This window comes from Octopus sinensis, linkage group LG9, assembly GCF_006345805.1.
Source record: "Octopus sinensis linkage group LG9, ASM634580v1, whole genome shotgun sequence".
NCBI classification, from domain to species: domain Eukaryota; kingdom Metazoa; phylum Mollusca; class Cephalopoda; order Octopoda; family Octopodidae; genus Octopus; species Octopus sinensis.
Window position 1 is genome coordinate 88,936,070 of NC_043005.1, and position 27,481 is coordinate 88,963,550.

The window sequence follows — 27,481 nt, forward strand, 5'->3', positions numbered from 1 at the left end:
ACAATTCACCCGTCCCAGTGTTCCTGCCAGTTTTGGTATCCAGCCTGGAAGTCGTTTTCTGTAAACATGTCGAGGACCTTCTGTCTTTCTCCCTTGATTTTGACAATGGTGTTGAAATGGCAACCTTTGAGCTGCGTTTTCATCTTGGGGGAAGAAACGGAAGTGCGCAGGTGCAAGATGTGGCGAATATGGCGCATGTGGAAGCGATACGATGTTGCTTTGGCGGGAAACTCACAGGTGAGAAGAGCTCGGTGACAGGGGGCACTGTCGTCGTTATGAATTTTAATTTTTTGTTCTCCACAAATCCGATCGCTTTCGCCGAATGTCCTCCCTCAAACGCTTCAAAACCTCGTTCGTTGCCATCCGTCCATCCTCATGCACATGCTGATCAATGCTCTCAACATTTCCGGTAGGTGACGCTCGTGGCAGGTCTTCCTGATCGTTCATCCTCTCCCAGGGACGTTCTTCCTCTTTTGAAGCATCCGTGCCACTTGAAACTGCGTACGACCCATTGCCTCATCATCGTAAGATTCCTGAAGCATGCTCAATGTCTCTGTAGGAGACTTCGCAAGTTTGTCGCAAGATTTCACGTTGGTTCTTTGTTCCAACTTCCTGTCCTTGACAAAAAGTGCAAACTACACCATACACGTGATCCCAAGAACACAAAGTTTACAACTTGCGAACACAGGAATGTCACTTGGCACACTGCCTCATGAAGACTGTTGCCTTTCCACTCAGAGCAACGTAACATTTCTTGCGTAATGAGATAAAACAAAGTTGTTTATGATTAAAAACCATCAAAGGATCTCCTTCTAATGGACGAGAGCAGATAAAGAATAAAAGACAGGAAATCATTCAACTTGCATTCAAATTTAAAAGTGGAAATTTATGGTGTTTTATTGTTGTTTGCTTACCAAAGACAACTGAGGGAATGTAGGATCCAGCACCACCAATAGCAGTGATAAAGCGTAACACATATATGGCATAAATATTGGAGATGAAGGCCATTGCTATTCCAGATGACCCTTGCAAAAATAAACACGCAATTATCACTTTCTTGCGACCAAATCTGAAAAAAATTGAAGAGACAAACTTAAATTTCATCTGATTAAACACACACACACACACACACACACACACACACACACACACACACACACACACACACACACACACACACTCACACACACACTCACACACACACACATGCACACACACGCACACACACATGAGGTGTGCTCAAAAGGTATCCGAATTTAATGTTTTCTCCTCCAAATCTAATGTCACGTGGGCAAAATCCTTTGGAAGGGGGGGTGACACTGCCCTTCCTGCGCCTGTATGTTGCATCAGTTCTCGGCTGTTATGCCTAAAGTAAAGATATGCAGTTCTCACTTGGATTTTCATGTTTGACCAAACGCTTGGTGGTACTCAAGCTCAAACCATCCAGAGAATTCAACAAACCATTGGCAATATGATACCATGGACAAAACTCAGATTTAGGAGTGGTATAACTGCTCCAAACATGGCTTCTACTAAGTGGTGGGTGAAGCATGTTCAGGCAGGCCATCCACAAGCGGAAACGAGGTGACTGAGAAGAATAGTTATGGAAGGACATCATGTAACAATCCAGGAAATTACTTATGAAGGAAGTTATCCATGAATTCCATAGAATCTTTAAATCATCAGAACTTTTGTCCCCCATTTTCCCTTTTGTGAAATTACTTTGGTGAAGAGTTCTTTTATATTATTTGCTTATATTTTCATATATTTTTTGCATTATTTTTACTTCACGTCTTTTTATTTCTTCTTGTTATTTTGCTTAAATTAAGGATGGGGAATTCCTGAATTTCTTTCTAGCATTTGAACTTAATTGATATGAGGATATCCAAATGCGATGAACATTTTTCTATAATGATAGCAACACAATATATCTTCACTTTGATATTTACTTCCATGGCCCAAATCCATGTAATTTCGTCCAATGCTGGCCTTAAGTACACTGTATATATAATGAGTTGGCTTTATTGTGTATATTTAAAGTTCAATAGTTGATGTTCCGCTAATCAGATGAGCTAGCTTTCTTTATTTGCTTTAATTTGTGAAGAAACGGTTGTACTATATATTAGTGTTTTTTAATGTGTCTTTTACTTGTTCCAGTCTTTTGATTGTGGCCATGCTGGGGCACTGCCTTGAGGAATGTCTAGTCAAATGAAACGATCCCAGTACTTTTTTCTCAAGCCTGGTACCAATCTTATGGTATGTAGAAATTTATAAACGTTTAGGTATTTCTCAACCAGAATTTACCATCTACCTACATTCTTTTGTTAAAAACAAAACATTGAGGCACCCAATTACTAAGGACTTGAATACTGGACTTTGTACCTTTGACCTTTGCATTGTGAAATCCAATACATCCAATAATACCAAAAGCAACAACAATACTCTCCCACCTTGTGCTGACCTAAGAAAAGAGAAACACATACACACTTGTCTACAAATTTCTACCTGCATGAATAAATTCTAAACAATAACATCGTCCCACATATAATCAATAAAAATTTCTCCAAAACACCTCTCCATAATAACCAACCATAAAAACCTGATTACCACTCCATTCAAACCCACACACCAAAGGAAGATTCTAGCTTAGACTATATAAAGGCAAGACCAACTCTAATGAATTGCAGTCGGACTATGGCTTAGCTGGTCGAAACTTCGAAGTCACTGTCAACAACATTCTTGCTTAAGAATAATAAATATTCATTTATATATATATACACAAACACACACAAACACATTCAACACACATTCAACACCACAAGCATATCACACACATATATCACACACACACACAAACACACGCACACACACACAAACACACACATACATACACACACACAGACGCAGGATTGGCTGTGTGGTAAGAAGCTTGTTCCCCAACCACATAGCTCCGATTTAGATATTGGGCAAGTGTCTTTTAGTATACCCTCGGGCCGACCAAGGCCTTGTGAGTGGATTTGGTAGACAGAAACTGAAAGAAACCCGCCACACACACATACACATATGTGCACGTATATATTTGTGTTTGTATGTGTGTGTGTGTGTGTTTGTGTTTGTCCCCCTCCATCGCTTGATAACCGTAGTGGTTCGGCAAAAGGAACCGATACAATAAGTACTAGATTTACAATAAATAAGTCCTGAGCTTGATTTGTTCGACTACAGGTGGTGCTCCAGCATGGCCGCAGTCAAGTGACTGGAAGAAGTATAAGAATATGTGTGTGTATGAACGTCTGTGTGTGTATATATATATAGTCTATACATGTATGTATATATATTATATATATATGTATGTGTGTGTGTACTTGTGTGTGTGCCTGTGTGCACGACGGTGTGTATGCATGTGTGTGTGTGTGTACCAATGTTTATATGTATTTATATATGTGCATATTTGAGTATGTATTTATACTCTTGTTCCCAGATCTGACTCCTAATAGTAGCACCTGTTAAGGTCCCAGGTATGGTTTAATTTGCATGTAAATCACTGGGAATGATGGACCCCTATTTCTTGTCAGAACTTCCTCTTAGGCAAAGGTAAACTTATATAAAAAAAGCATTGAAGTGCAGTTGGCTTCTGGTCATCTCAGCCTCTGTTGTGCCTCTGGTTTTATGGCAGTTTGCTCAGAAAAGTGGTTCTTCTCAAAACAAATCCATGCACAGGAACTTCTTGGACTCTCAGAACGTTTGCAAGGAAGTGAACTTATGAATGGACAGTATGATTATGAGTGGTCATGCTCGGTCATGAGTATAACATCCACAACCATTTATACATATAAAGTATACACAGAAAAGACAGAGACAGACACAGACAGACAGACAGACACACACAAAACATAATATATATGAATGTGCAAAAAACGCAAAATAGAATGCAAACACTGAACACAACCAGCATGATGCAGATACGACACGGGACTTACCTGTCTGATAAAATTCCACAGCCGACCATAGCGCGAAAAGGTATGCCCATGAAGAAAAAGGTATGGTGTGATTGCGACTTGCCAGAATCGCTTTATCGCAAACGAGATTCAGCTGCGATGAGAAATATGAAAAACTATTTAATGTATACAGTTTATAATTTGATAATAATAAATGAGACTATGAGTTTTCAAACGGATCGTGTAATCGAACACCGTCGGCCACCGGATATTGTTTATATTAAATAAGAGAGACAAATACTGTAAGATCATTAACGTAGCCATAATAATGATAATAATAATAAACTGTGTTTTAATATTAAAATTGAAAAAAATTGGCCATGTTTTGTAAAAATATTTGGACCTGGGTTTGCACCCCTAGGCAAATTTCCCAATTCCTGCGTTGGGAGTGAATCCAGACTTTTGTGGAGTAGGATCTTGAAATTTTGTTGGAGGGACTTTGTTTGTAAATTATAAAGATTGTTTTCAAGAATAGAATTAGTCAGAATCTATTCTGACCCAGGAGTTATATTGGAAAGATTATCAATAACCATTGCCAGAACACTTCACGCTATATGGCGACAATGTCTTGGAACCACAATCAATATCCAGTCCCAACAACATTGCATCATAGAGATGTATTTTGCTAGAAAACTCTATCAATAAAACCCTAGAACATATTCCATTTACTTCACTCTTTCACCCTCTATATACGCAGATATCTCCCTGGATAAGAGGTGTCTATACCCAGATATCTCCCTGGATAAGATGGTGTCTATACCAGGTATCTCCCTAGATAAGATGGTTGGTCTATACCCAGATATCACGTGGTAAGATATAGTGTGTCTATACCCAGATATCTCCCTGGATAAGATGGTGTCTATTCCCAGATATCTCGCGCTGTATAAGATGGTTGTCTATACCCAGATATCTCCCTGGATAAGATGGTGTCTATTCCCAGATATCTCGCTGGATAAGATGGTGTCTATACCCAGATATCTCCCGGGATAAGATGGTTGTCTATACCCAGATATCTCCCGGATAAGATGGGTGTCTGTACCCAGGTATCTCCCTGGATAAGAGGTGTCTATACTAGGTATCTCCCTGGATAAGATGGTGTCTATACACCAGGTATTTCCCTAGATAAGATGGTTTTGTCTATACCCAGATATCATCGTGGATATAAGTAGTGTCTATACCCAGATATCTCCCTGGATAAGATGGTGTCTATTCCCAGATATCTCGCTGTATAAGATGGTGTCTATACCCAGATATCTCCCTGGATAAGATGGTGTCTATTCCCAGATATCTCGCTGGATAAGATGGTGTCTATACCCAGATATCTCCCGGGATAAGATGGTGTCTATACCCAGATATCTCCCTGGATAAGATGGTGTCTGTACCCAGGTATCTCCCTGGATAAGATGGTGTCTATACCCAGATATCTCCCTGGATAAGATGGTGTCTATACCCAGGTATCTCCCTAGATAAGATGGTGTCTATACCCAGATATCATCGTGGATAAGATAGTGTCTATACCCAGATATCTCCCTGGATAAGATGGTGTCTATTCCCAGATATCTCGCTGTATAAGATGGTGTCTATACCCAGATATCTCCCTGGATAAGATGGTGTCTATTCCCAGATATCTCGCTGGATAAGATGGTGTCTATACCCAGATATCTCCCGGGATAAGATGGTGTCTATACCCAGATATCTCCCTGGATAAGATGGTGTCTGTACCCAGGTATCTCCCTGGATAAGATGGTGTCTATACTCAGGTATCTCCCTGGATAAGATGGTGTCTATACCCAGGTATCTCCCTAGATAAGGTGGTGTCTATATCCAGATATCTCCCTGGATAAGATGGTATCTATCTTTGTCCTCGACCTTGTCAACCTTGGGTCTTGTAGGAATTATCCTAAACCCATTCTGCCAGTTGCCATGGTTCTCATCAACTCCTTTGGTATTAGGCATAACACTGTAACCTTCCATTTCCACTTTGATGCCAATTGATGACACCTTCAGGTCCCAACTGTCCCTTATTCTATGATTTCTCTTGTTCAGGGCTGAATTGTTGACCTTGGTAATTGATGGGATTTTGAAGGATGGCAGAGCTTTCAGAGCTGTGTCAAAGTGTTCTCCTGATTGTTAATTAGTAATAAAGGGATTGGTGGTTCCAGACAGTAAGAAATAGAATTTTTCAACCGTCTTCCCTTTCTCTGGCATCATGGATCTTGATTTGGTGACTTGAAGGTCTTTCTTGGTAAGGTATGTCTTGCAATATTCACCAACTGTTTGGGACTAATTTCACCAATATTAGCTATAAAGACACTTACTGGGGGGGGACTGTCCAACAACTGATTTATATGAGGATCTTCCTTATTTCACCTCAGTCTACTTGGTTACCGTATTTACGGCAAGAGCCAACAGGAGAACAAACTGATGCTTGTCTGGTGGTTTTGACTCTGAAGTGACCAGACGTCTCAAATTCCTGAAGAAATCAAAGATCAGGTGAACACATAGTGATGGTGCTGTGTACATTCGGTTTTGCTTATATACATGCATGCAGACACATGCGCACATATGAATAGGATCTTATGACTGAATTGAAAATAGAATTTAGGTCCAAATAACAAAGATCTTGGTAGAACATAACAACCTTAACCAATTTGTGTACATTGATATCCAAGCCTAATTGTTTAAGCTCTCCTCATTGCATACTAAATATAAACACACAAATATTACGTTCGTAATGTCCAACATTTGTGTTTCTGCATGTGACCGTGACATGACATTTATTGTATTGGTGTGTGCATCTGATACTGAGCTTCTCACGATGGTTGAACTAATTTAAATTTAGTTACATCTGTAGCTTTCAGCCTTGTGGGCCTTACCATGCATGTGTAAATATTTCGTTAGACAGAAAGAAGTATTCTTATCTCGGTGCAGAGGTCCAGTGTACTGTCTCTCACTTAAGGTGAGTGAATTATACTGAAACACTGGCTGTTTCAGAGTCTGCCATGTCACTGAATTCTGCATTGTCAACACACGTCATCTCAAAGGGAGAAACGTTTATTCAGGCAAAATCCAAGAACGCGAAACATTATTTACTTTTCAGGTCTGCTGGAATACACGCATCAGTGATCTGATTCTCACTGCTTTCCATGCTCTGGTTAATTTAATATATAATATGCACACACACACACACACACACGCACTTACACACACGCACTTACACACACACACATATATGAATGTATACATGGTGTTTTCCACTAATCTTACTCTTTCTCTCTCTCTCTCTATATATATATATAATAAATATAAATATATATATATAATATATATATATATATATATATAATATATATATATATATAATATATATATATATACATATATATATATATATATATATATACATATAATATATATACACATATATATATATATATATATATATATATATATATATATATATATATATATATATATATATATATATATATATATACACAGCTAACTGGCTCCATCAAACTCAAACTCACAGATGGGACTATCAACAATACACAAGACCACCACAGCAAATAGACCCAAGGTGGACACCACTGGCAACAACTAATTTAAAGCTGTGGCTGTGAAAACTTTTTATGACATAGTTGTGAGCGTAGGCGTGACTGTTTGGTAAACCGTTTGCTTCTCAACCACATGTTTCTGGGTTCAGTCCCATTGCATGGCACCTTGGGTAAGTGCCTTCTATAGCTTCATGTCGATAAAAGACTTGTGAGTGGATTTGGTTGACGGAAACTGAAAGACGCCTGTCATGTGTGTATACATATATGTATATATATATATATATATGTGTGTGTTTGTGTGTGTATGTTTGTGAGTGTGTGAGTGTGTGTGTGTGTGTGTGTAAGTGTGTGTTTGTGTTTGTTCGCTACCATTGCTTGAAACCGATGTTGGTGTGTTTACGGACCCGTAACTTAACAGTTCAGCAAAACGGACCAATAGAATAAGTTCCAGGTTTAATAAAAATACAATAACTACTGAGTTTGATTCGTTCAAGCAGAATTCTTCAAGCAATGCCCCAGCATGGCCACAGTCTAATGACTGAAAGTAGCAAATGATAAAAGATAAAAGATATTTATGGTCATGAGGGAAATGTTTATTTATGATGGTTACAATGTCAGAAGTAAAATTATATTGAGCATGAGCGAAAAGAAGTTGGTCCAACGTTAAATGCTACAGCGCCCCCTTTCTATAAAATGTAGACGCCATGAAATTGTATGTATTCACACAGTAACAAATTCTGAATTCTTCTTTTATATATCTTTAACATTTCAATGTTTGTATTATTAAAGCTGTTAATCACCATGTCCTTTGTGGCAACCAAGGCGAAAATAATAACTTTTGGATTATTGAGAAATATTCAATATTCAAGATTTGAAGAGGTAAATTATACGCCTTTCTATAGACAACATGCACACACATATATGTATACATGCACACACATATGTATACATACACACACATACTCGTACATACTTCCATATATACACTCATATATTTTAGTAAGTTAACATGGTAATACAGTTTGTGGGATTGGCAGAGAGAAAGATGAGAAGAAATAAAATAAAATAAAGCAGGATAGGATACAATATAGAGGGAAAGTGAAATGAAAGAAAATAAATTGAAATATAATAAAAGGGGGTAGAGTCGAAAGAGTTTTAATTTTCTGTAATTGGTTGAGGGGATATAAAGGATCACAGATATAAAGGGTCACATATTAAAGGATCACGGATATAAAGGCTTTAATGGTTCCTGGATATAAAAGTTTTAAAAGTTTAAAAGGCCTGTGGACATAGAAGCAGATTTAAAAGTAGATAGGAGATAGGTAGGGAGATGGATAGACAGGTAGATATCTGAGTTGTTAGATAGATAGACAGACAGATAGAACAATCTATCTATCTATCTATCTATCTATCTATCTATCTATCTATCTATCTATCTATTTCTCTCTCTCTTTGTCTCTCTCTCCTCGCCCTCTTCTCCCCGCTTCTCCTCTCTCTCTATCTATATATATATATATATATATAGTATATATATATATATATATATATATATATATATATATATATATATATATATATATATGTATATATGTATCTATGTACCAGAGTAAGAACATAAATGTGAAACAAGGTAGAAAAAATAGTACTCGAATACTGGAGGTAGAGTAATATGCTTTATTGATAAAGCTTCAAAAACATAACAAAAGCTGTTACTCAGAGTTTCACATTCCCGTTCGTCGGAAAGTTTTAGATAAATAGATAGATAGCTTGGTAGTTAGATAGAAGGATAGACATTTTAGCTCAGATGTGCGAAGTGACCTACAAAATAACCTTACCTGAGTGGTGATTGAGGTGTGTGTGTTGGTTTTATCATACACCCAAGAACTGCACTTCTTTGTAGTCCGATTTCCATTTTCTGTGGTATTGGAATATATCAAACATTTTTCATAAACCTCCTCCCCTTCATCCTCACTCTTTGGAATATATTCGTTGATCAGTTCTTCATGGCTTTCACTTTGGATTTTATACGTGTCGTTGTCGTAACCAGGAATAGCACACCTAGGAAAATAATATACAAAATAGGTTTCTTACATCTGTAGCTTTCAGCCTTGTGGGCTTTACCATGCATGTGTAAATATTTCGTTAGACAGAAAGAAGTATTCTTATCTCGGTGCAGAGGTCCAGTGTACTGTCTCTCACTTAAGGGTGAGTGAATTATACTGAAACACTGGCTGTTTCAGAGTCTGCCATGTCACTGAATTCTGCATTGTCAACACACATCGTCTCAAAGGGAGAAACGTTTATTCAGGCAAAATCCAAGAGCGCGAAACAATATTTACTTTTCAGGTCTGCTGGAATACACGCATCAGTGATCTGATTCTCACTGCTTTCCATGCTCTGGTTAATTTAATATATAATATGCACACACACACACCACACACACACACCACACACACACACACACACAACACACACACACACACACACACATACACACACACACACACTAACACACACACACATATATGAATGTATACATGGTGTTTTCCACTAATCTCTCTCTCTCTCTCTCTCTCCTTATATATATATATATATATATATATATATATAATATATATATATATATATTATATATATATACACAGTTAACCTGGCTCCATCAAACTCAAACTCACAGATGGGACTATCAACAATACACAAGACCACCACAGCAAATAGACCCAAGGTGGACACCACTGGCAACAACACACACATCACCTCGATGCTCCTACTGAACATCAGAGGGCTGTTAACACTCAGTAACAGGACAAAAATCCCTTTCTTGAGAGACCTTGTTGCATGCAATCAAGCCTTATGCATACCACTTACGGAAACACACCTGAAACCGGATATAGCAGATGCGGAAATACACATATCACAGTATGTTGTATTACGGACTGACAGAAAAGAAAGGTCTTTGGTGGAGTTGCTATGTACATCCGCGAGGACCTCACACCCCAGGTCCTTTTGTCATACTCAAATTCGGTGTGTGACACACTAATTGGCAACTCGGTGTAGTTATATGTGCTACATATCGCCCTCCAGATTCTCCAAGTCATATAGGCAAGTTTGAAGACTGCCTTACAAAAATAGAAGTTCTAGTCACATTAGAATAACACATAAGTGTACTTCTTATGGGAGACTTCAATCTGCCCAATGTCAGATGGCCGGAGAGCTTTTCTCTCCCAGGAATGACACGATGCGAACGAGGACAGGTGAGATCCCTCCTGAACCTCATCAACACTGTGTACATGGAGCAAATAATACTCCAACCAACCAGGGCAGGTAACATACTGGATCTCTGCTTCACAAATAATATGGATCTCATCCATAATGTGAAAGTGACACCGACACTACTCTCGGATCACAACATGATAGAGTTGCCCATGTACGGGCCAAAGGAAAGCATGGACATGCAGCCTACAAGAAAACTCTCAGAATCTTTCCAGTTTGAACTTCCATAAGGCAAACTGGAAACAAAATTGAGAAAGAGATCCTCAAACAAAACTGGCCTGAATGTCTCTCCTTGCCAGACATCGACATGAAACTTCAAGAATTCATGTCTGTAATGCAAGTCATATGCTACAAATGTATCCCAGAGAGAAAGGGCACTGTACACAACAATAAAATCCCCAGAGAGAGGAAAATTCTTATGAGACGGCGTACAAAAGTTTCAAATCGCCTAAACAAACAAATTGAAAGCAGTGAAAAGTCCCGCCTGAAAATAAAACTGTTTGAAATTAAAAAATGTCTGCAACTCTCACATGAAAAAGAAAGGGTAGACAAAGAAGCCTGGGCTATAGACAACATAAAATCTAACCCCAGAGCTTTCTACAAGTTTGCCAAAGAAACAGCTACGGTGCCCTGTAGGATAGGGCCACTCCTTGAAAAAGATGGTGCACTCACAGGAAATCCAATAAGGATAAGTGAAATACTAAATGAGCAATTCAAAAATATTTTCACTCCACCCCTAGGGGATTTTCAAGTCAGCAATCCAACTGAATTCTTTACCACTGCAGATATAAAATCAGAGGTAACGATGATTGATTACATCAATATAATGGAAGACAATGTAATAAGGGCTATAGATGAAATGAACCCAAACTCAGCTACTGGCCCCGGTGGATTCCCAGCAATCCTTCTAAAAGTATGTAAGAGAGTCCTAGTAAGACCACTGCAGTTTCTCTTTCAGAGCTTCCTTGCAACTGGTAAACTTCCAAGAAAACTGAAGGAGGGTAACATATGCCCTATTCATAAAAGAGGTAGAAGAGCGGAGGCCAAGAACCTATCTCTCTGACCTCACACACCAGCAAGGTCGTGGAACGAATAGTCAGAAGGAAACTACTCGCCTTCCTTGAAGAAAATAACTTGCTGCCTGACACCCAATATGGTTTCCGACCAGGAAGAAGCTGCCTAACTCAGCTCTTACAATACTATGACTGGGTGCTGAAACAACTGCTCAACTACTCAAATGTGGAAGTGATATATCTCGACTTTGCAAAGGCCTTTGATAAAGTCGATCATAGAATGATATGTCACAAACTGCGTGATCTTGGCACAGTTGGAAAATTGGGAGAATGGCTTCATAACTTTCTGAAGGATAGAAGTCAGGTGGTAGTAGGCAATGGGACCACCTCCAATAACACGCAAATAGTGAGCGGTGTTCCGCAAGGCACTGTTTTGGGACAACTGCTGTTCATAATGACCCTCTCAGACATGCCCTCAGCCACGCAGAGAGCCACGATCACAAGTTATGCAGATGATACAAAAGTTTCACAGGTAATACAGAACTCTGAAGATACTATGCACCTGCAATGTGAGATGGACAAAATATACAAGTGGGCTGAAAAGAATAGCATGCAGTTGAATGCTGAAAAGTTTCAAGCTTTATTCTATCAGCATGCAAGACTGAATGCAATACCCAATAAATACACTGGACCTGGAGGGATTGCAATCCCAGAGGCACAATCAGTGCGAGACCTGGGTATTTACATGAGTAATGATGCAACCTTTCATGAGCATGTTGCTAAATTGGCAATGAAATGTAGGCGGCTGACCGGATGGATTCTTAGAGCTTTTAGAACAAGAGACCAGGAAACCATGATGGTCCTCTGGAGGACACTTGTCCTAAGCCACTTTGACTATTGCTCTCAGCTATGGTCACCAACCAGTGTCAAATTAATCATAGAACTTGAGGCAATCCAACGAAGCTACACGAAGAAGATAGCCTCTGTGCGGCATATAAGCTATTGGGAAAGACTCAAGAGATTAAGACTCTATTCCTTAGAGCGTAGGCGAGAATGATATGCCATAATATACATCTGGAAGATCCTGGAAGGACTTGTCCCAAACTTTGGCATCGAGAGTTACACAAATACTAGAACTGGGCGCCACTGCATAGTGCCAAGGACTCCAAATATGCCATCAAGATGTAGGACAAGATACTGTGATAGCCTGGGCTTCAGAGGTCCACAGCTCTTCAATATCCTCCCGAAGGACCTGAGAGACCTGCATGGGGTGGATGCAGATGTCTTTAAAATAAAGCTGGACCTCTTCCTGTCAGGTGTCCCAGATGAACCAACTTCACGGCAGGAGGTGCAGATGAGGGCAGCTGCATCAAACTTTCTCATGCACCAAATGTCAATTGCTAAAAAGCATTCGTGAAGTAAAATCACGTAGCAACACCGAATGGCGGTGACCCAGCATGGCCACAGTTCGTGAGCTGAAACTAGATAAGACGAAAAAAAAATGAATATGAGGTTAATGAATGAGAGACAGAAGATGGAAGATACGAGAATTTCTATTAATCGCTGCAATTGATCCCTGCAATCAGTGCATATATATATATATATATATATATTATATATATATATATATATATATATATATATATATATATATATATATATAAATGAAAAGAATGGAGTCGAACGAAGATTTTAACAAAATTCCTTTACTTTCGATACTCGTTTCGAAGACTGCATATTCTTAATTCCGAAGGAATAAAGGGTGCATTATGCCGTCTTCTCTTCAGGAAAGACAAGGAGCCTCTATCAGTCTCACGACGAACAAAAACCTTTTGATGACTGCCTGCATTGTGTCCACAGTGATAATGAGTGTTTTTAAAAAATTATCCGTTATTAGCAATGACGTCAAAATTGGTTGGAAGGAGAAAGTATTAAAAATAGGAAGGGAACAAAAATTTTGTTGTATGAATGGGGATGCGCGGGTGCTTGCTTATGTTAATAAGTGTGAGTGTCTATGTGTGTGTATTAGTGTGTGTATATAACTGCTTTTGTGTCTATGTATGCAGTCTTCGAAACATGTGTCGAAAGTAAAGGAATTTTGTTAAAATCTTCGTTCGACTCCATTCTTTTCATTTATTCATATAAGAACAACACACAAATTTCCACACAGAAACACGGGGTTTTGCCCTTGGCATGTAGCTTCAACCGTATTTTCTGACGTGAATTTGCTACCCAGGTATCGATTAACCGAATTATCCATACTAGCTTTTTAGCGCGTAGTTAAGGAGTGTATTTTCCGCTTGACTGAATTTGAGTTAGAAAAGTAAGTTCGTTTAGGACAGGAAGAGCTATATGTATGTGCGCGCGCGCGCGTGTGTGTTTATATGTATGTTGGGGCGCGCGCGCGTGTATATATGTGTGCGTGTGTGGGTACAATTTTCAATATTTATAGTTCTGCTGGCCTTGAGCCTGTATCGGGAAGCAACGTGTTTGTGTGAAGTCAATATTTACAGTCATTTCCAAAAAATAGTGTTGGATGTTTTGCACCCGTATCAAATTATGTTTATGTGTGGAACCATATGTTTGCGTGTGTCATGGTGTTAATATCTGGGTAAAAGTGTGTGTAGGGTGTGTGCAGCTGTAAGTGTGTTTGTTGTGGGTTCGTGTTAGGGGGATGTGTTTAGAAGTGGTCTGTATTTATTAATAAGGTGGGATTCCATGGTTATTCGCTGGGTATGAGTGGCATTGTCTTTAAATTTGTAGAGGCGAAAGATTCTAAAATTGGGATGAAGTTGTGCGGCACAGGTATCAATATGTGCACTAAGTGCTATTTTTCTGTATTCCTGTATTTTTATTTGGGATCAATGGACAGTCATGCGTTGGCGGACGCTATTTTTAGTTTGGCCTATGTAGTGTTCATTACAGCCCGAGCAAGTTAAGACATATACTAGGTTTTCTGATGCGCATGTGAAGTTGTGTTTTACTGTGAAACGTTGTCCTTGTTTAAAAAGGAATTCCGGACCTTCTATTAGGTTGATGCATATACCACAGTTGGGTCTATTGCATTTGTTTACTGTGGGTTTAGTTGTTGTGGTTGGCAGTACTTTGGCATTTGTTAGGATGGTTTTCAATGATTTGGGTTGCCTTTTGCTCTTTATGATTTCGTGTGTTAGGAGGATTTGGTTCATTCTATGGTCCTTTTTTAATACAGGAATGTTCTGGAGGATGGTGTCAAAAGCTTCATTGTTGAGGGGGTTGTGTGTAGAGATGTATGGTAGAGTATGGGGTTTCGATGTAACAGGTTTAGGGCGTCTAAGTTCCTGTGTGCTGAGTTTTAGGGCGCGTTGGATCCCATTGTCAATTAGTGACGTGGGGTAATCCCTGCTTGTTAATGTGTCCTTAAGTTCTTGTAGACGTAAGAGACGGGTGTTTTTATTGGAGACTATAGTGCAAATTCTCTTGGCTAAGTTGTAGGGAATGTTAATTTTAACGTGTCTAGGATGGCATGAATTGAAAGGGAGGTATTGCTTGGAGTCTGTGGGCTTGTAGTATATGTCTGTTTCTATTTTTTTGTTGTGAATTTTAATGAGGATGTCGAGGAAGGGAATTTGTTGAGGGCTGTATTCCATTGTGAAAATAATGTTTGTGTTGAGCCCATTTATAAGGGTGTGAAATTCTTTAAGCTTCTCGATGGTTTCGGGCCAAAGGATGAAGCAGCCATCAATATATCTCTTCCAGTTCTTCTCTATGTGTGTGTGGAGAGTGGTGCCAAATTGGTTAAGAACGTTATTATAGAGGGTGATTTCCAGGTATCCCATGACTAGGTTGGCGTAAGTGGGAGCTGTTTTCGTTCCCATTGCCGTCCCTGATTTCTGTCTGTAGAATTTGTTGTTGAAGGTGAAGAAATTATTCTCTAAGATGAATTTGAGTCCTTCTAAAATAAATTCCTTTGTGTGGGAGTTCGTTGGAGTAATTATCCAGCCAGAATTGGATAGCTTCTATTCCTAGGTTGTGGGGGATGTTGGAGTAAAGATTAACTACATCGAATGTTACTAGCAGGGTTTGTTCAGTAAGAAGTGTATTGGGGAGGTGGTTGAGCATATCTAGATCGTCCCTTATGTAGCGTTTAATGTGTTTGAGGAAGGGCTTAAGAAGGGTATCAATGAAGTTGCTAAGGCGGTGGGTTTCGCAAGCGGGACCTGCTATTATAGGTCTCAATTTGAGGTCATTTGGTGAGGGGACATTGATTACAGAGTTTGTGGCTTCCTTGCATGCCTTACTTATTAAATCGCTTTTATGAATTTTGGGAATACCGTAGAAGAGGCTGGTTTTACTAGTGAAATTTGTGATGAAGTTGAATTCTTTGTTAGTGAGTTCTTCTTTGTGGGGGTTGATCAGGGTTTTTAAGTTTCTCATAATTTTCTGTTGATTGTAGTGTTCAGCCTTTTCGTAATATGTTCCATTTTCCAAGGTGGAGAGTGCTAAGTTGATATAGTATTCTGTCTCCATTAAGACTACTGCACTTCCTTTGTCGGCCTCTTTAATGGTGATAGATCTTTCATTTTTTTAATTTGTTTAATTCTTCCCACTCTTTCTTGTCGAGGTTTGGTTTGGGTTTTGGTTTGTGTAAGTGTTGGTAGGGGAAGTTTGTAATGTGCTCGCAGAATTCGTCTAGGATTTTATTTCTACCTTTTGGTGGGGTGTAGTTGCTTTTATTTCTAGCTAGTGACTCATCCTCATTGTGCTGGTCGAATAGTTCCTCACTAAGTCGTAATTTTCTACAAAATTCTGTAATGTCTTCCTGCATTTCGTAGTAGTTTGGACGTGGGGGGGATTTAAGACCTTTGGAGAGTAAGTTGAGAAGGTTGGGGTTGGGTTCTGTATTGGTTAAATTGATGACTTTAATTAGTTTCTGTTTCTCTTCCCTGTCCTGTGTTATTTTGTTTGCCTGTATCTAGGTGCTGTGTCTAAAAAATGGTTGGGGTAGAGGGGTTGTCTGTTGGTGTTAAGAGGCAACACTATTTTTTGGAAATGACTGTAAATATTGACTTCACACAAACACGTTGCTTCCCGATACAGGCACAAGGCCAGCAGAACTATAAATATTGAAAATTGTACCCACACACGCACACATATATACACGCGCGCGCGCCCCAACATACATATAAACACACACACACACACACGCGCGCGCGCGCACATACATACATACATACATATAGCTCTTCCTGTCCTAAACAAACTTACTTTTCTAGCTCAAATTCAGTCAAGCGGAAAATACACTCCTTAACTACGCGCTAAACAGCTATTCAAAACATCCACATGACGTCTACTGACCAGACTAAACAATAAGAATTTTCAACAACGCTATTTTCGAAAACTCCATACACCACCTACATCAACATTCATTCTAAACATTCACGTGACCTCTCTATTATGACTACATTCACGTGACCTCTTTATTATGACCAATAAGAAATTTTAGGCTCGATACCAGCCAAATTTTAACATCTCTGGAGCCTATTTTCTTACCCCAACACCAACTTCCATTCAAACATTCACGTGACCTCTTTATAATGACCAATCAAAATTGCATTGACCATTGTCCACAAGAAATTTTAGGCGCGAAACCAAGCAAATCTTAAACAACTCTGGAGCCTTTTTTTTTCACATATAAGAGACAGCAAACCCAACATAAAGTCAGATAAGAGAAAAAAATCAATCAGAAAGGAACTCTATCTCACTCAAAATATCTTTTGATAAGCATAACAAATGCGCAACCGGTAAACTCTTACTTTTTTTATTCTACACTGAAATCTGACATTGAACTTTTCCACAAAAAACTGTATATTACACACTTTTACTAAATATCTTATTCTGAAACAGAACACTGTAAAAGACTCTTACTTTTTTCCTTATACACTGAAATCATTCACAAATAATGAACATTGTATTCTAACCCAATTTTTCTCTTCTTTTGTTTAAAAAAAGAACTTTCACCTAATTAAATACACTCTCCCTTACTTAAATTATTTTGTCAGCATTTTCTTCATTTCCTTTATATATATATATATATATATATATATATATATATATATATATATATATATATATATATATATATATATATATATATATATATATATGCTACTTCTAAGCCTCATATATATATTTCTTTTAACCTTTTATTATTTTATTTGTTTCAGTCATTTAACTGCGGCCATGCTGGAGCATCGCCTTTAGTTGAACAATTCGACACTAGGACTTATTCTTTGTACGCCTAGTACTTATTCTATCGGTCTCTTTTGCAGAACCCCGAAGTTACGGGGACGTAAACGCACCAAAAGGAGTTGTCAAGTGATGGCGGGGGACAAACACATACACAGAAACATATATATACTTGTGCGTGCACACACACGCACATGTCTATCTATCTATCTATCTATCTATCTATCTATCTATCTATCTATCTATCTATCTATCTATCTATCTATCTATCTCTATATAAGACGGGCTTCTTTCAGTTTCCGTTTACCAAGTCCAATCACATGGCTTTGGTCGGTTCGAGGCTATAGTAGAAGACACTTGCCCAAGGGGCCACACGGTGGCACTGAACATGGAACCATGTGGTTGGTAAGAAAGCTACTTTATTTTAAAAATTTTGCCATAAAGGCATGATGCAGAGTAGCTTGCGGGCTGGACAAAGACATTGATGAGGTGAATGATGAAAAGGATATTAATGGGAGAAGAGAAAAAAACTCCCACCGATTTTTTGCTTCTCTAAAACATTATTCTCTTCTTTTTTCACAGAAAAAGCAAAACGAGGTAATGAACCTCTTACTTCCGTTTTACAATTATTAGACTGATAGTCCATTCAAGACTATTGGGGCGTTAAGCCTCTTCAACACAATAACATGCAATAAACATAACACACATTATAACACTGCGCCTTTTCAACCTCTTGTCACTATTCCTCCCCAACATCGTTTGTGCCCGTATACTCCGCCATCACCCACGCCTCATTCAAGACCAAGCCAGGATCCGAACCGGCGTCGCCCGGCCACAAGCTATATTCCTCATTGAGTCCCTGCAGCCTATACCTCAGAGACAACGTTATGACCTCCACAGCTACCTGCGGAGGCCATCGGAATCCTGTATGAAGGTTAAAGGTATTCCCTCATGGTGCTTTTCCACCACCTCTCCTACCTCCCCGCCTCTGTAGAAGAAGACCAATAGTTACTCTTCCTCCGGGTTCGAGGCAGTCAATTCTATCGATGATGGCACAATTCCACCCAACGGTGTCTCTTCCCCTGCCACTGGCACAAACCCTACCGGGAAGGTTCCGGGACATTCCGGTGCTGTGTCACCGACTGCCGGCAATCTCCTATTTCTCTTCTTCTTCCTCTTTTTTCTATCAACTGTGTGAGGCTGCGCCTCCTCTGTGACAAGGAGATTCGCCTCCCCTCTCTTATCCCTTGTTGCTCACCTTCTTCTTGCGGCCCTTCTTTGAGGAGTCCTCCGTCTCCTCGGCCGCCTTCGTTCCTTCTTCTACAGAGGCCTCAATCGACTGCTCCAGGACTTTGCTTTGTTCCTGAGGACAGTTTTTCTTTATATGTCCAGGGTCCAGGCACCGATGACTCTCAAGAATCACTGGGTACCTGTAATTTTCAAAAAATCTGGCATAACCAGATTCATGGCTGATTGGGTCCACAGCTTTTGACCCAACCCAATCAGCCGCAGGATGAATTTTCACATTGAGGATCCTGGCTCCACTGCCACCCAGACTCCAACAGATAGTATCTTCTATCTACTGGCGTTCAATTCCGGGTGGAAAACCACAGACCCAAGCCCTCGTCAATTTTTACCCCTTATTAAGTGGGAAGAAACGAAATTTCTTTACCCTCAAAGGGCTGGCCCGCAAAACTGCGAGCCTCCTTTGGGGTGTCAAACAGCAACCACTCCGTTACATATTTGATACCCCTAGAGATATACTTAATGGTTGGCAGATGTTCCGCTCAATCATCTGCTTGGAGAAGACGGCAATGGTGTCGAGAAACTTCGAATACGTTCTGAACACACCGTCCCTTCCTCTTGCTGTCTGAGCCACTCCTTAGGTGGGACAATCTCCCACTCTACAATCTTATCCGTATTTTTTGCCATGTTTTAAATAAAAAAGTAAAAAGGTCCAAAACAATAGACCACCTATCATCAGCATGCAAGGCCTTCGGTTTGGTCAAACATATAAAGAAGACATCCATCTTCACCCAGGAGGGCGCAGTGAAAGGCCATATCAAGCTTGATGACAAAGAGCTTGAGACAGTGGACAGGGTCTGCTATCTAGGGTCTACCATTTCCTCTACTACTTCACTTGATGATGATATTAATGTCAGGATAGGGAAGGCAGCAACAACTTTTGGAAGGGAGCAACAAGAGATTAGACATCAAGACAGAGATCAGGATTTATGAAGCATGTGTTCTCAGCACACTCCTCTATGGATCTGAAACTTGGACCTTGTACAGCGGACAGGAAAGGCGCCTCGGCATTTTCCATTTGAGATGCCTCCGCAAGATCTTAGGCCTAACATGGTGCGACAAGGTCACTAATGTTGAAGTGCTGGCGCAGGCGAATCTTCAAAGCATGACAGCTATCTTGTGTATGAGAAGACTGAGGTGGGTGGGGCATGTCAGGAGAATAGCTGACCGTCGAATCCCGAATCAACTGCTCTATGGAGAATTGGCCCAGGGCAGGAGACCAAGGGGAAGACCAAAACTGAGGTATAAGGACACTTGCAAAGCTAGTTTGTCCATTTGTGAGGTGGATGTCAGCACCTGGGAAGAGAGGGCCGAGGACAGAACAACATGGAGGACTGTGGTGAAGGAAGGAACTGCTTCGCTGGAGGCTGCTACAGAAACAAACAAGTTGAGAAGCGTCAGCGGTGAAAGGAAAACAACAGAAATGCCGAGCGCCGAGCCACCTTCTTGGTATGCAAGTACTGTGACAGAATCTGCGCTTCAATCATAGGAAGAATCAGCCATGAAAGAAGCAGCAAAAGGGGGAGCCCCTGATATGTTCGATTAAGTGACCTCTAAGCTAAATTGACCGTCTGCATAGACGTATGTAATATGCTTTATTAAAAAGCAGCAAAAATATCACAAAAACCGTTCCCGTTCGTCGGACAATTTTGTTTAGAATGGAGCAAGATTAAGCTATATGCAGAAATACAATTACTTTGACTGATACACATTTGAAAATGGTTTTGTTTCATTAATCCTTTAAGCTAACGGTCTTTTCCATAACCGGTTGCATGAAATAACAAATTGCAGTTTAAAATCATATTAAAATCAAAAATAGCTTATGAAGAAGGAAAAATGCCTGAATACCCAAGGTAAATAATTACCAGTAAAAATAATAATAAATTAATAAATTAAAAGATATATCCGTTCAAAAACTTCACGCTAAACTATACATACATTTAGCAATACATACACATACCAAACAATCTATACACTAAAAATACAGACGTAGGTACATGCTACATACATTTACAGACATATATAGGCAAAACATAAATATATACAAATGCATATATATATATATATATATAAACTTACTTGGAAATGGATGCGTGGCGTTTGATTAAATAGTAATATAAATGGTATATATATATATATTAATAGTAATAGTATGAAAACAAAAGAATGAATGAGACTTTACTGGTATTTCATTCTATTGTCCCCATAAAGAATGAAAGGCAAAGGTGACTTTGATGGCATTTGAACTCAGAATGTAAACAACTGTAACTAAATACCACAAATTATTTTGTCCAGTTCCCTAAGAATTTTGTGAATCCACAAACCAAATAATAATCGTTTCTAAGAAAAGGCACGGACATTTGGGGATTACGGCCTTGGGTTGGTTGAAAGCCTTAAATCCCAGTACTTTACCCCAGAAGGTTGAAAGCCAATGGCTGCGGTCCAATGATTGAAGCAAGCAAAAGATAGAAATATAAAAATCAAGAATTCCGGAGTGAAGGATGAGGGTACCCTTGATTATATATACAGGGATTATCTCAAAAGGTCGATAAAATCAAGTGTAAAGATTTCAGGTATCGTAATCCCATGTTGTGGGTGGGTGTTGGAGTGAGATAGGTTTTTAACCCCAAACAATAAAAGAAAAAATGTTTCAAGGAATTTTTGTTTTGAAGCACAACCATTTCAACCACCTACCTGGACTACATAATAATAAGAAGAAATCATTATTATAAACTTACCTGTAATCTAAGTCAGGTACAATAAAAACCATGCTTCCAACTTGTAAACCATCCATAATGGTTGAAGCGAACAGAAAACTTAGCACCAGTTTCTGATAAAGTCCACATCCTCCAATTGTGCCAATCACTTCTTCGTAGTCCATGGTGAACAAACCTCTCAGAACAAATGTGTCGTCTGCTTCAAGCAAGTTCTAAATGTGTCTGCCTCTATTTCCTCCTTTCGTGCATACATAATATATGTATCAGGTGTGAAAATGAGAATACCTGTGGGAGTGTAAGTGGAGGTATGGGAGAAAGAGGGAGGAATGTGAGTGAAAGGATTGAATTTGGGATTGGGTGTTGTATGGGAGTGAGAGAGGGAAGGGAAGGACAAAGACAAAATGTATCGTCTGCTTCAAGCAATTTCTAAATGTGTCTGTCTCTGCCTCCTTTCAATCATACATATATGTATCAGGTGCGCAAGTGAGAGTACTTGTAGGAGTATGATATGGGGAAGAGGGGGAAATGTGAATGAAAGACAACTATTTATGATCGGGTGTTGAATGGGAGTGAGAGGGGGAGGGAAAAAGACAAAGAGAAAAATAGTGTATGTGTGTGTGTGTGCATAAATGTATATAAATATATATATATATATATATATATATATATATATATACAGTTTATCCCGTAATGGTTGGATGCATTTTATTTGTAATTTTTGTATTCAATACACTTGTTCCAATATCTATGTATTCGTCTATGAAATTGTATCTATGTATATGTGTCTATATATTTGTATCTATGTATCTATGTATATGTATTTAAATTAGATATACATAGACATGACAGAAGTAAATAGACCCCCTTATAATCCTTAAAATACGAAATACATTAAATTAAAGTTTCAGAATATCACTTCTGGAAGCTCATATCTTTTTATTAGAAAAATCTACATGGTGCTGTATTTCGAGTCCTTCAGAATGCTGCCAGTTGGTGGTGATGGCCACTTTGTAAAAGTGGTGATATTCTGAAAGTTCCATGTATTTCAATTTTTCTTTCCATTTTATTCCAGCAGGAAAAGCTCGTCTTAAATGGCCGAAACCAGTTCATATTTTCTTTGCTTTTTGCCATATTAAAGCTCACTAAGCATTTCCATCTTCTTAGTTTTTCCAACACACAAACACACACATATACACACATACACACACATATATATACACACACATATATGTATATATTCATATATATATCCACACATATATATATACATGCACATATAAATACATATATATATACACACATATGCATAATTATACACACACACACATATATATATATACATTTATATACATATATATAATTACATATATACATATACATGCATATATATATATATATATATATATGTGTGTATATGCGTGTTTGTATATATACATATATATATACATCATGCGTGTATTTATGCTTTGTTGTTCTTCTAGGTCTTTTTGCAAATCACTTCTAATTGCGAACCCAACACCACCTTCCATTATCTCTCCCTTCGGTTTCCCAGCCCAGAATAATGTGAAACCCGCCGCTCTTTCGACAGGATGATCTTCATCTGAACATCTTGTTTCAGAAAGGGTTGCGATATCAACATTAAGACGCCTTAGTTCCTTAGTGACTAGAGCTGTTCTTCTTTCAGGCCTATCTGCTCGATCTAAAAGGGTTCTCACTTTCCCACAGGCCAGGTTAAAACAAACCATATTCCTTGCATACTTATTATCTTGTTTATATCAGTTCTTTGTTCATTCCTGCTAAATTGAAATACATCCGACAGCATGAATAATGATCAGCAATGCATCAATCTTATCAGGGAGGATATAAACACCGGTGCTCATCAAATAGACATTTTGACAGATATAAGAAGCCACAGAAAATGTGACGCATATTTATACACACACACACATATATGTATATCTGTATATATATATATATATATATATATATATATATATATATATATAAAACATTATTGGTGAATTGAAGAAATGGAGTTGAACGCAGATTGAACAGAAATCGTTTTATTTCATTCTACACGTGTTTCGAAAGGCACAAATTACCAAAATCCGATTGAATAATGGGACCATATTGTGTCTTTCTCTTCAGGAAGAAAAAAGGAAATCCGTTGGAAAAACAAAAACAGAACAGAGGCGGAGCAAAAAACAAATCGAACTGTGCTCCTAAGAGCCCATGGCGAAACTGTTTATCAGTATATGTTGAGAACCGGTGGCTGAAGAATTCAACGGGTCAGGCATCGGTCAATCATGTGGGTGAGGGTGTATAGATGTTCTTTGTGACCGAGAATAAAGTTCTGACTATTTAAAGAATATTGGATGTTTTATAAGGGGCGAGAAAAAATCTACTTAGAGTCGTGTGTGTGTGTATACTGTTCTATACATGTGTGTGTTGGCGTAGGGGTAGAAAACATTTTTTGTGTACGTGTGTGCGTTTGATCGTTCGGCTGTCAGTGGCTACTGCCGTGATAACCGTTGGGTGGCAGAAAGAAAAAAAAATTAAAAAATTATATATATATATTATGTTTTATGTGTGTGTGTGTGTGTTCATCTAAGCCTGCCTTGACAAGGAAACCCCCCGCTGTGAAAAAACCAAGCCCCGTTTGTCTTACAGGAGTAATTTCCCTTGCAGTGGTTAATCGTAGATATCTTAAAGGCTATTTCAGAATTTGTTACCAAGGGCTATGGGTGCCGGTATTATTTATAAACGCTATTTAAAGGCCAGATAAGTGTAACGCCGCCAATGGGGGCATCGAAAAGCCGACTGTAAGAGCCCGTTTACCATCCGGCCTCTGGCAAACAAAATATGGAAGAGTTCGGAGACACAAAGGTTGCACTGTCTTCTGCCCCTATCAAATGGGAGGGCCACCGACAAAATTGACCATTCCAGCCTATAGCTTAAGTTCGCATCCTTCAGTCGCCATATTAGCTTACTGAGTCCCGTGGTCTGGCGCTTGTTCACGTCCCGAAAAGTTGCGTAATGGTTGGAGACACGCAAAGACAATCTTGAGGATGATGCCCCTACATAAGTGAAGGCATCTGAGTCCGTGTAAACCTGCATTGGTAGACGGCGTTTTTGATCTTGGAGTTCGCCGACGTGAATCTTAATCTGCTAGGATTGGTTTCTGAAATTAGAACTGCGTTCCTGTCACTATATTCGTTCCGAGACCTGCAGCCGCTTACTACTCTATTTTCCACTACGTCACTATTAACTATAGGAATAACCCTGATTCTCCACTATCTATCAGAGTGCTGTCATTGCTACTGCCCGTGGTACTGCTATTGCGGGAAATGATGCTGGGGATGCTAATGGGGCTCTCTACCCTACTCCCATTGTTACCGTCAACCACAACACCCCTATTTATAACTATACCCCTAGTGGGTACTCCCTGGCTGGAGCTGAGATTATGTGTCACTGTACTGGCTCTCATATCATTATTACTACTATAATTATTCCTACTGAGCATTAAACCGGGAGCGGAAGAGGCTGTGCCTCCGGAAAAAGGTGATAGGGTCTTAGTAAGTAGCCTATTATTATGGGAGGCGATTATCTGGGTGAGGTTTTTAGTGTTGGAGAAAGCTATCCTAACTTTATGTGAGTTAACCGTGGAGTAATATTTGGAATTTCTGGGGAAGTTATTGGCGATGGCTTGTCTAAACATGAGGGGGAGGTTAGTTCTAATCTGCTTACCAAAGGGGATTACAAACCATATATGCTTATTCCTATCAGTGTGATGGGTCGGGACGCCAGCTCTCGCATTCGGGTGGGTGATTCTCGGATGAATAACGGGTCTTGGGTTAGTGTAAGGCCTCCCGGACCGATAATTATCCTTGTTCGCTAAATTAAATGCGGGAGCGACTACCCCGGCATCCGCCGCGCTCCCGTCCTTACTTAAAATGTTAATGTTATTATATACGTGTAGAATGAAATAAAACGATTTCTGTTCAATCTGCGTTCAGCTCCATTTCTTCAATTCACCAATAATGTTTTAATTTCAATTATCCGCACCAACGCACGGTTGCAACGCCAGATGGTTGTACCTCCAACCGTGCTGTTTACTGCTGTGATTTTTGCTACTAAGGTATCGGTTAAACTTTTGATTAATCTACTACAAGATTATTCATCTTTCTATTTCACATAATATATATATATATATATATATATATATATATATATATATATATATATATATATTATATATATATATATATATATATATATATATATATATATATATATATATATATATATATATATATATATATATATGTATATATATATGTATGTATGTATATATTATTCCTCCTGGAATAATGAATAGATGGGGAGAAAACTTTGCAAAACTTTGCAATAAAAATTATCAATAATTAATAATGTCCAGAAATATTTCAAATTTCCATTACCAGTGGCCTATCGTGTAAAAATTTAGTCAATAGACTATATATTATTTATATAAATACAATGTACGTTTACACACACAAGAGTTATCCATCATAGGATTCCTTGCACGCTAGAGAGGTCAGTTAAATTCCAAACCACTATTTGGAATAACATTTCGAAATGAATGAAAAACAAAAACATTTACTGTCTAACTCCTGGACCAATTGCTAGGCGAAGTCTTCTTCAGCAGGTACACCTTAGATTAAATATATATACACGAGGCAATCCAGTATATACTCCGTGCTTATACATTCTAAATATTTCAAATCTACTGCAGAGTACTACATGTCTCTGTTGGACGAACTACAGGGAAATTTGAAACAGAAACACCGTGGAAAGCTGAGCCGTAATATCCTGTTTTTGCAGGACAATGCACCAGCACACACAACACATGAAACTACAGAAAACATGCGACTTTGGTTTCGAATAGGTAGTCCATCCACCTTGCTCTCCTGGCTTGGCCCCCTCCGACTACCACCTCCGTCCACAACTGAAGAAAGTCCCCAAGGGAACAAAATTTCACTCCAATTCGAATGTGATCGCTGGTACCGTAGCTTGGTTGGAGGCCCAACATTTCGATTTCTTTTTACAGGCTTTAAAAAAATGAAGGACCGCTGCAATATGTGTGTGAGTGTGAGGGAGGAAATATGTTGAATAACATCACAATTAACTGATTCTTATGTATTTTCTTTTACCCAAAGCCAAGAAATTTTCAGCACCCCCTCATAAAAATCCTACGTCACAACAATTAGTTACCTATCTATAAAATATGCTTAACATTTTTAGAAAAAATATGCGTATCATATTATGTGAAAAGCAATTACAATTAATGAGTTATTTAGAATTGAAGTATTTAAATGCTTTTCTATATTTGTGAGAACATTTCATTGTAAAAT

At 38.8% G+C, this 27,481-nt stretch overlaps 2 protein-coding genes across 2 annotated transcripts in view; one reads left to right on the top strand and one right to left on the bottom strand.

The window, feature by feature from the left end:
* LOC118764674 (organic cation transporter protein-like) overlaps positions 1 to 27,481 on the top strand; it is a 429,478-nt gene that overhangs the window by 197,630 nt on the left and 204,367 nt on the right. The window lies entirely within an intron of this gene.
* Positions 1 to 27,481, bottom strand: part of LOC115215462 (organic cation transporter protein-like) — a 127,173-nt gene that overhangs the window by 31,949 nt on the left and 67,743 nt on the right. The window contains exon 4 of the mRNA XM_036506073.1: positions 915 to 1,069. Coding sequence (XP_036361966.1) covers positions 915 to 1,069 — 155 coding nt within the window. The remainder of the gene's footprint in view (positions 1 to 914; positions 1,070 to 27,481) is intronic.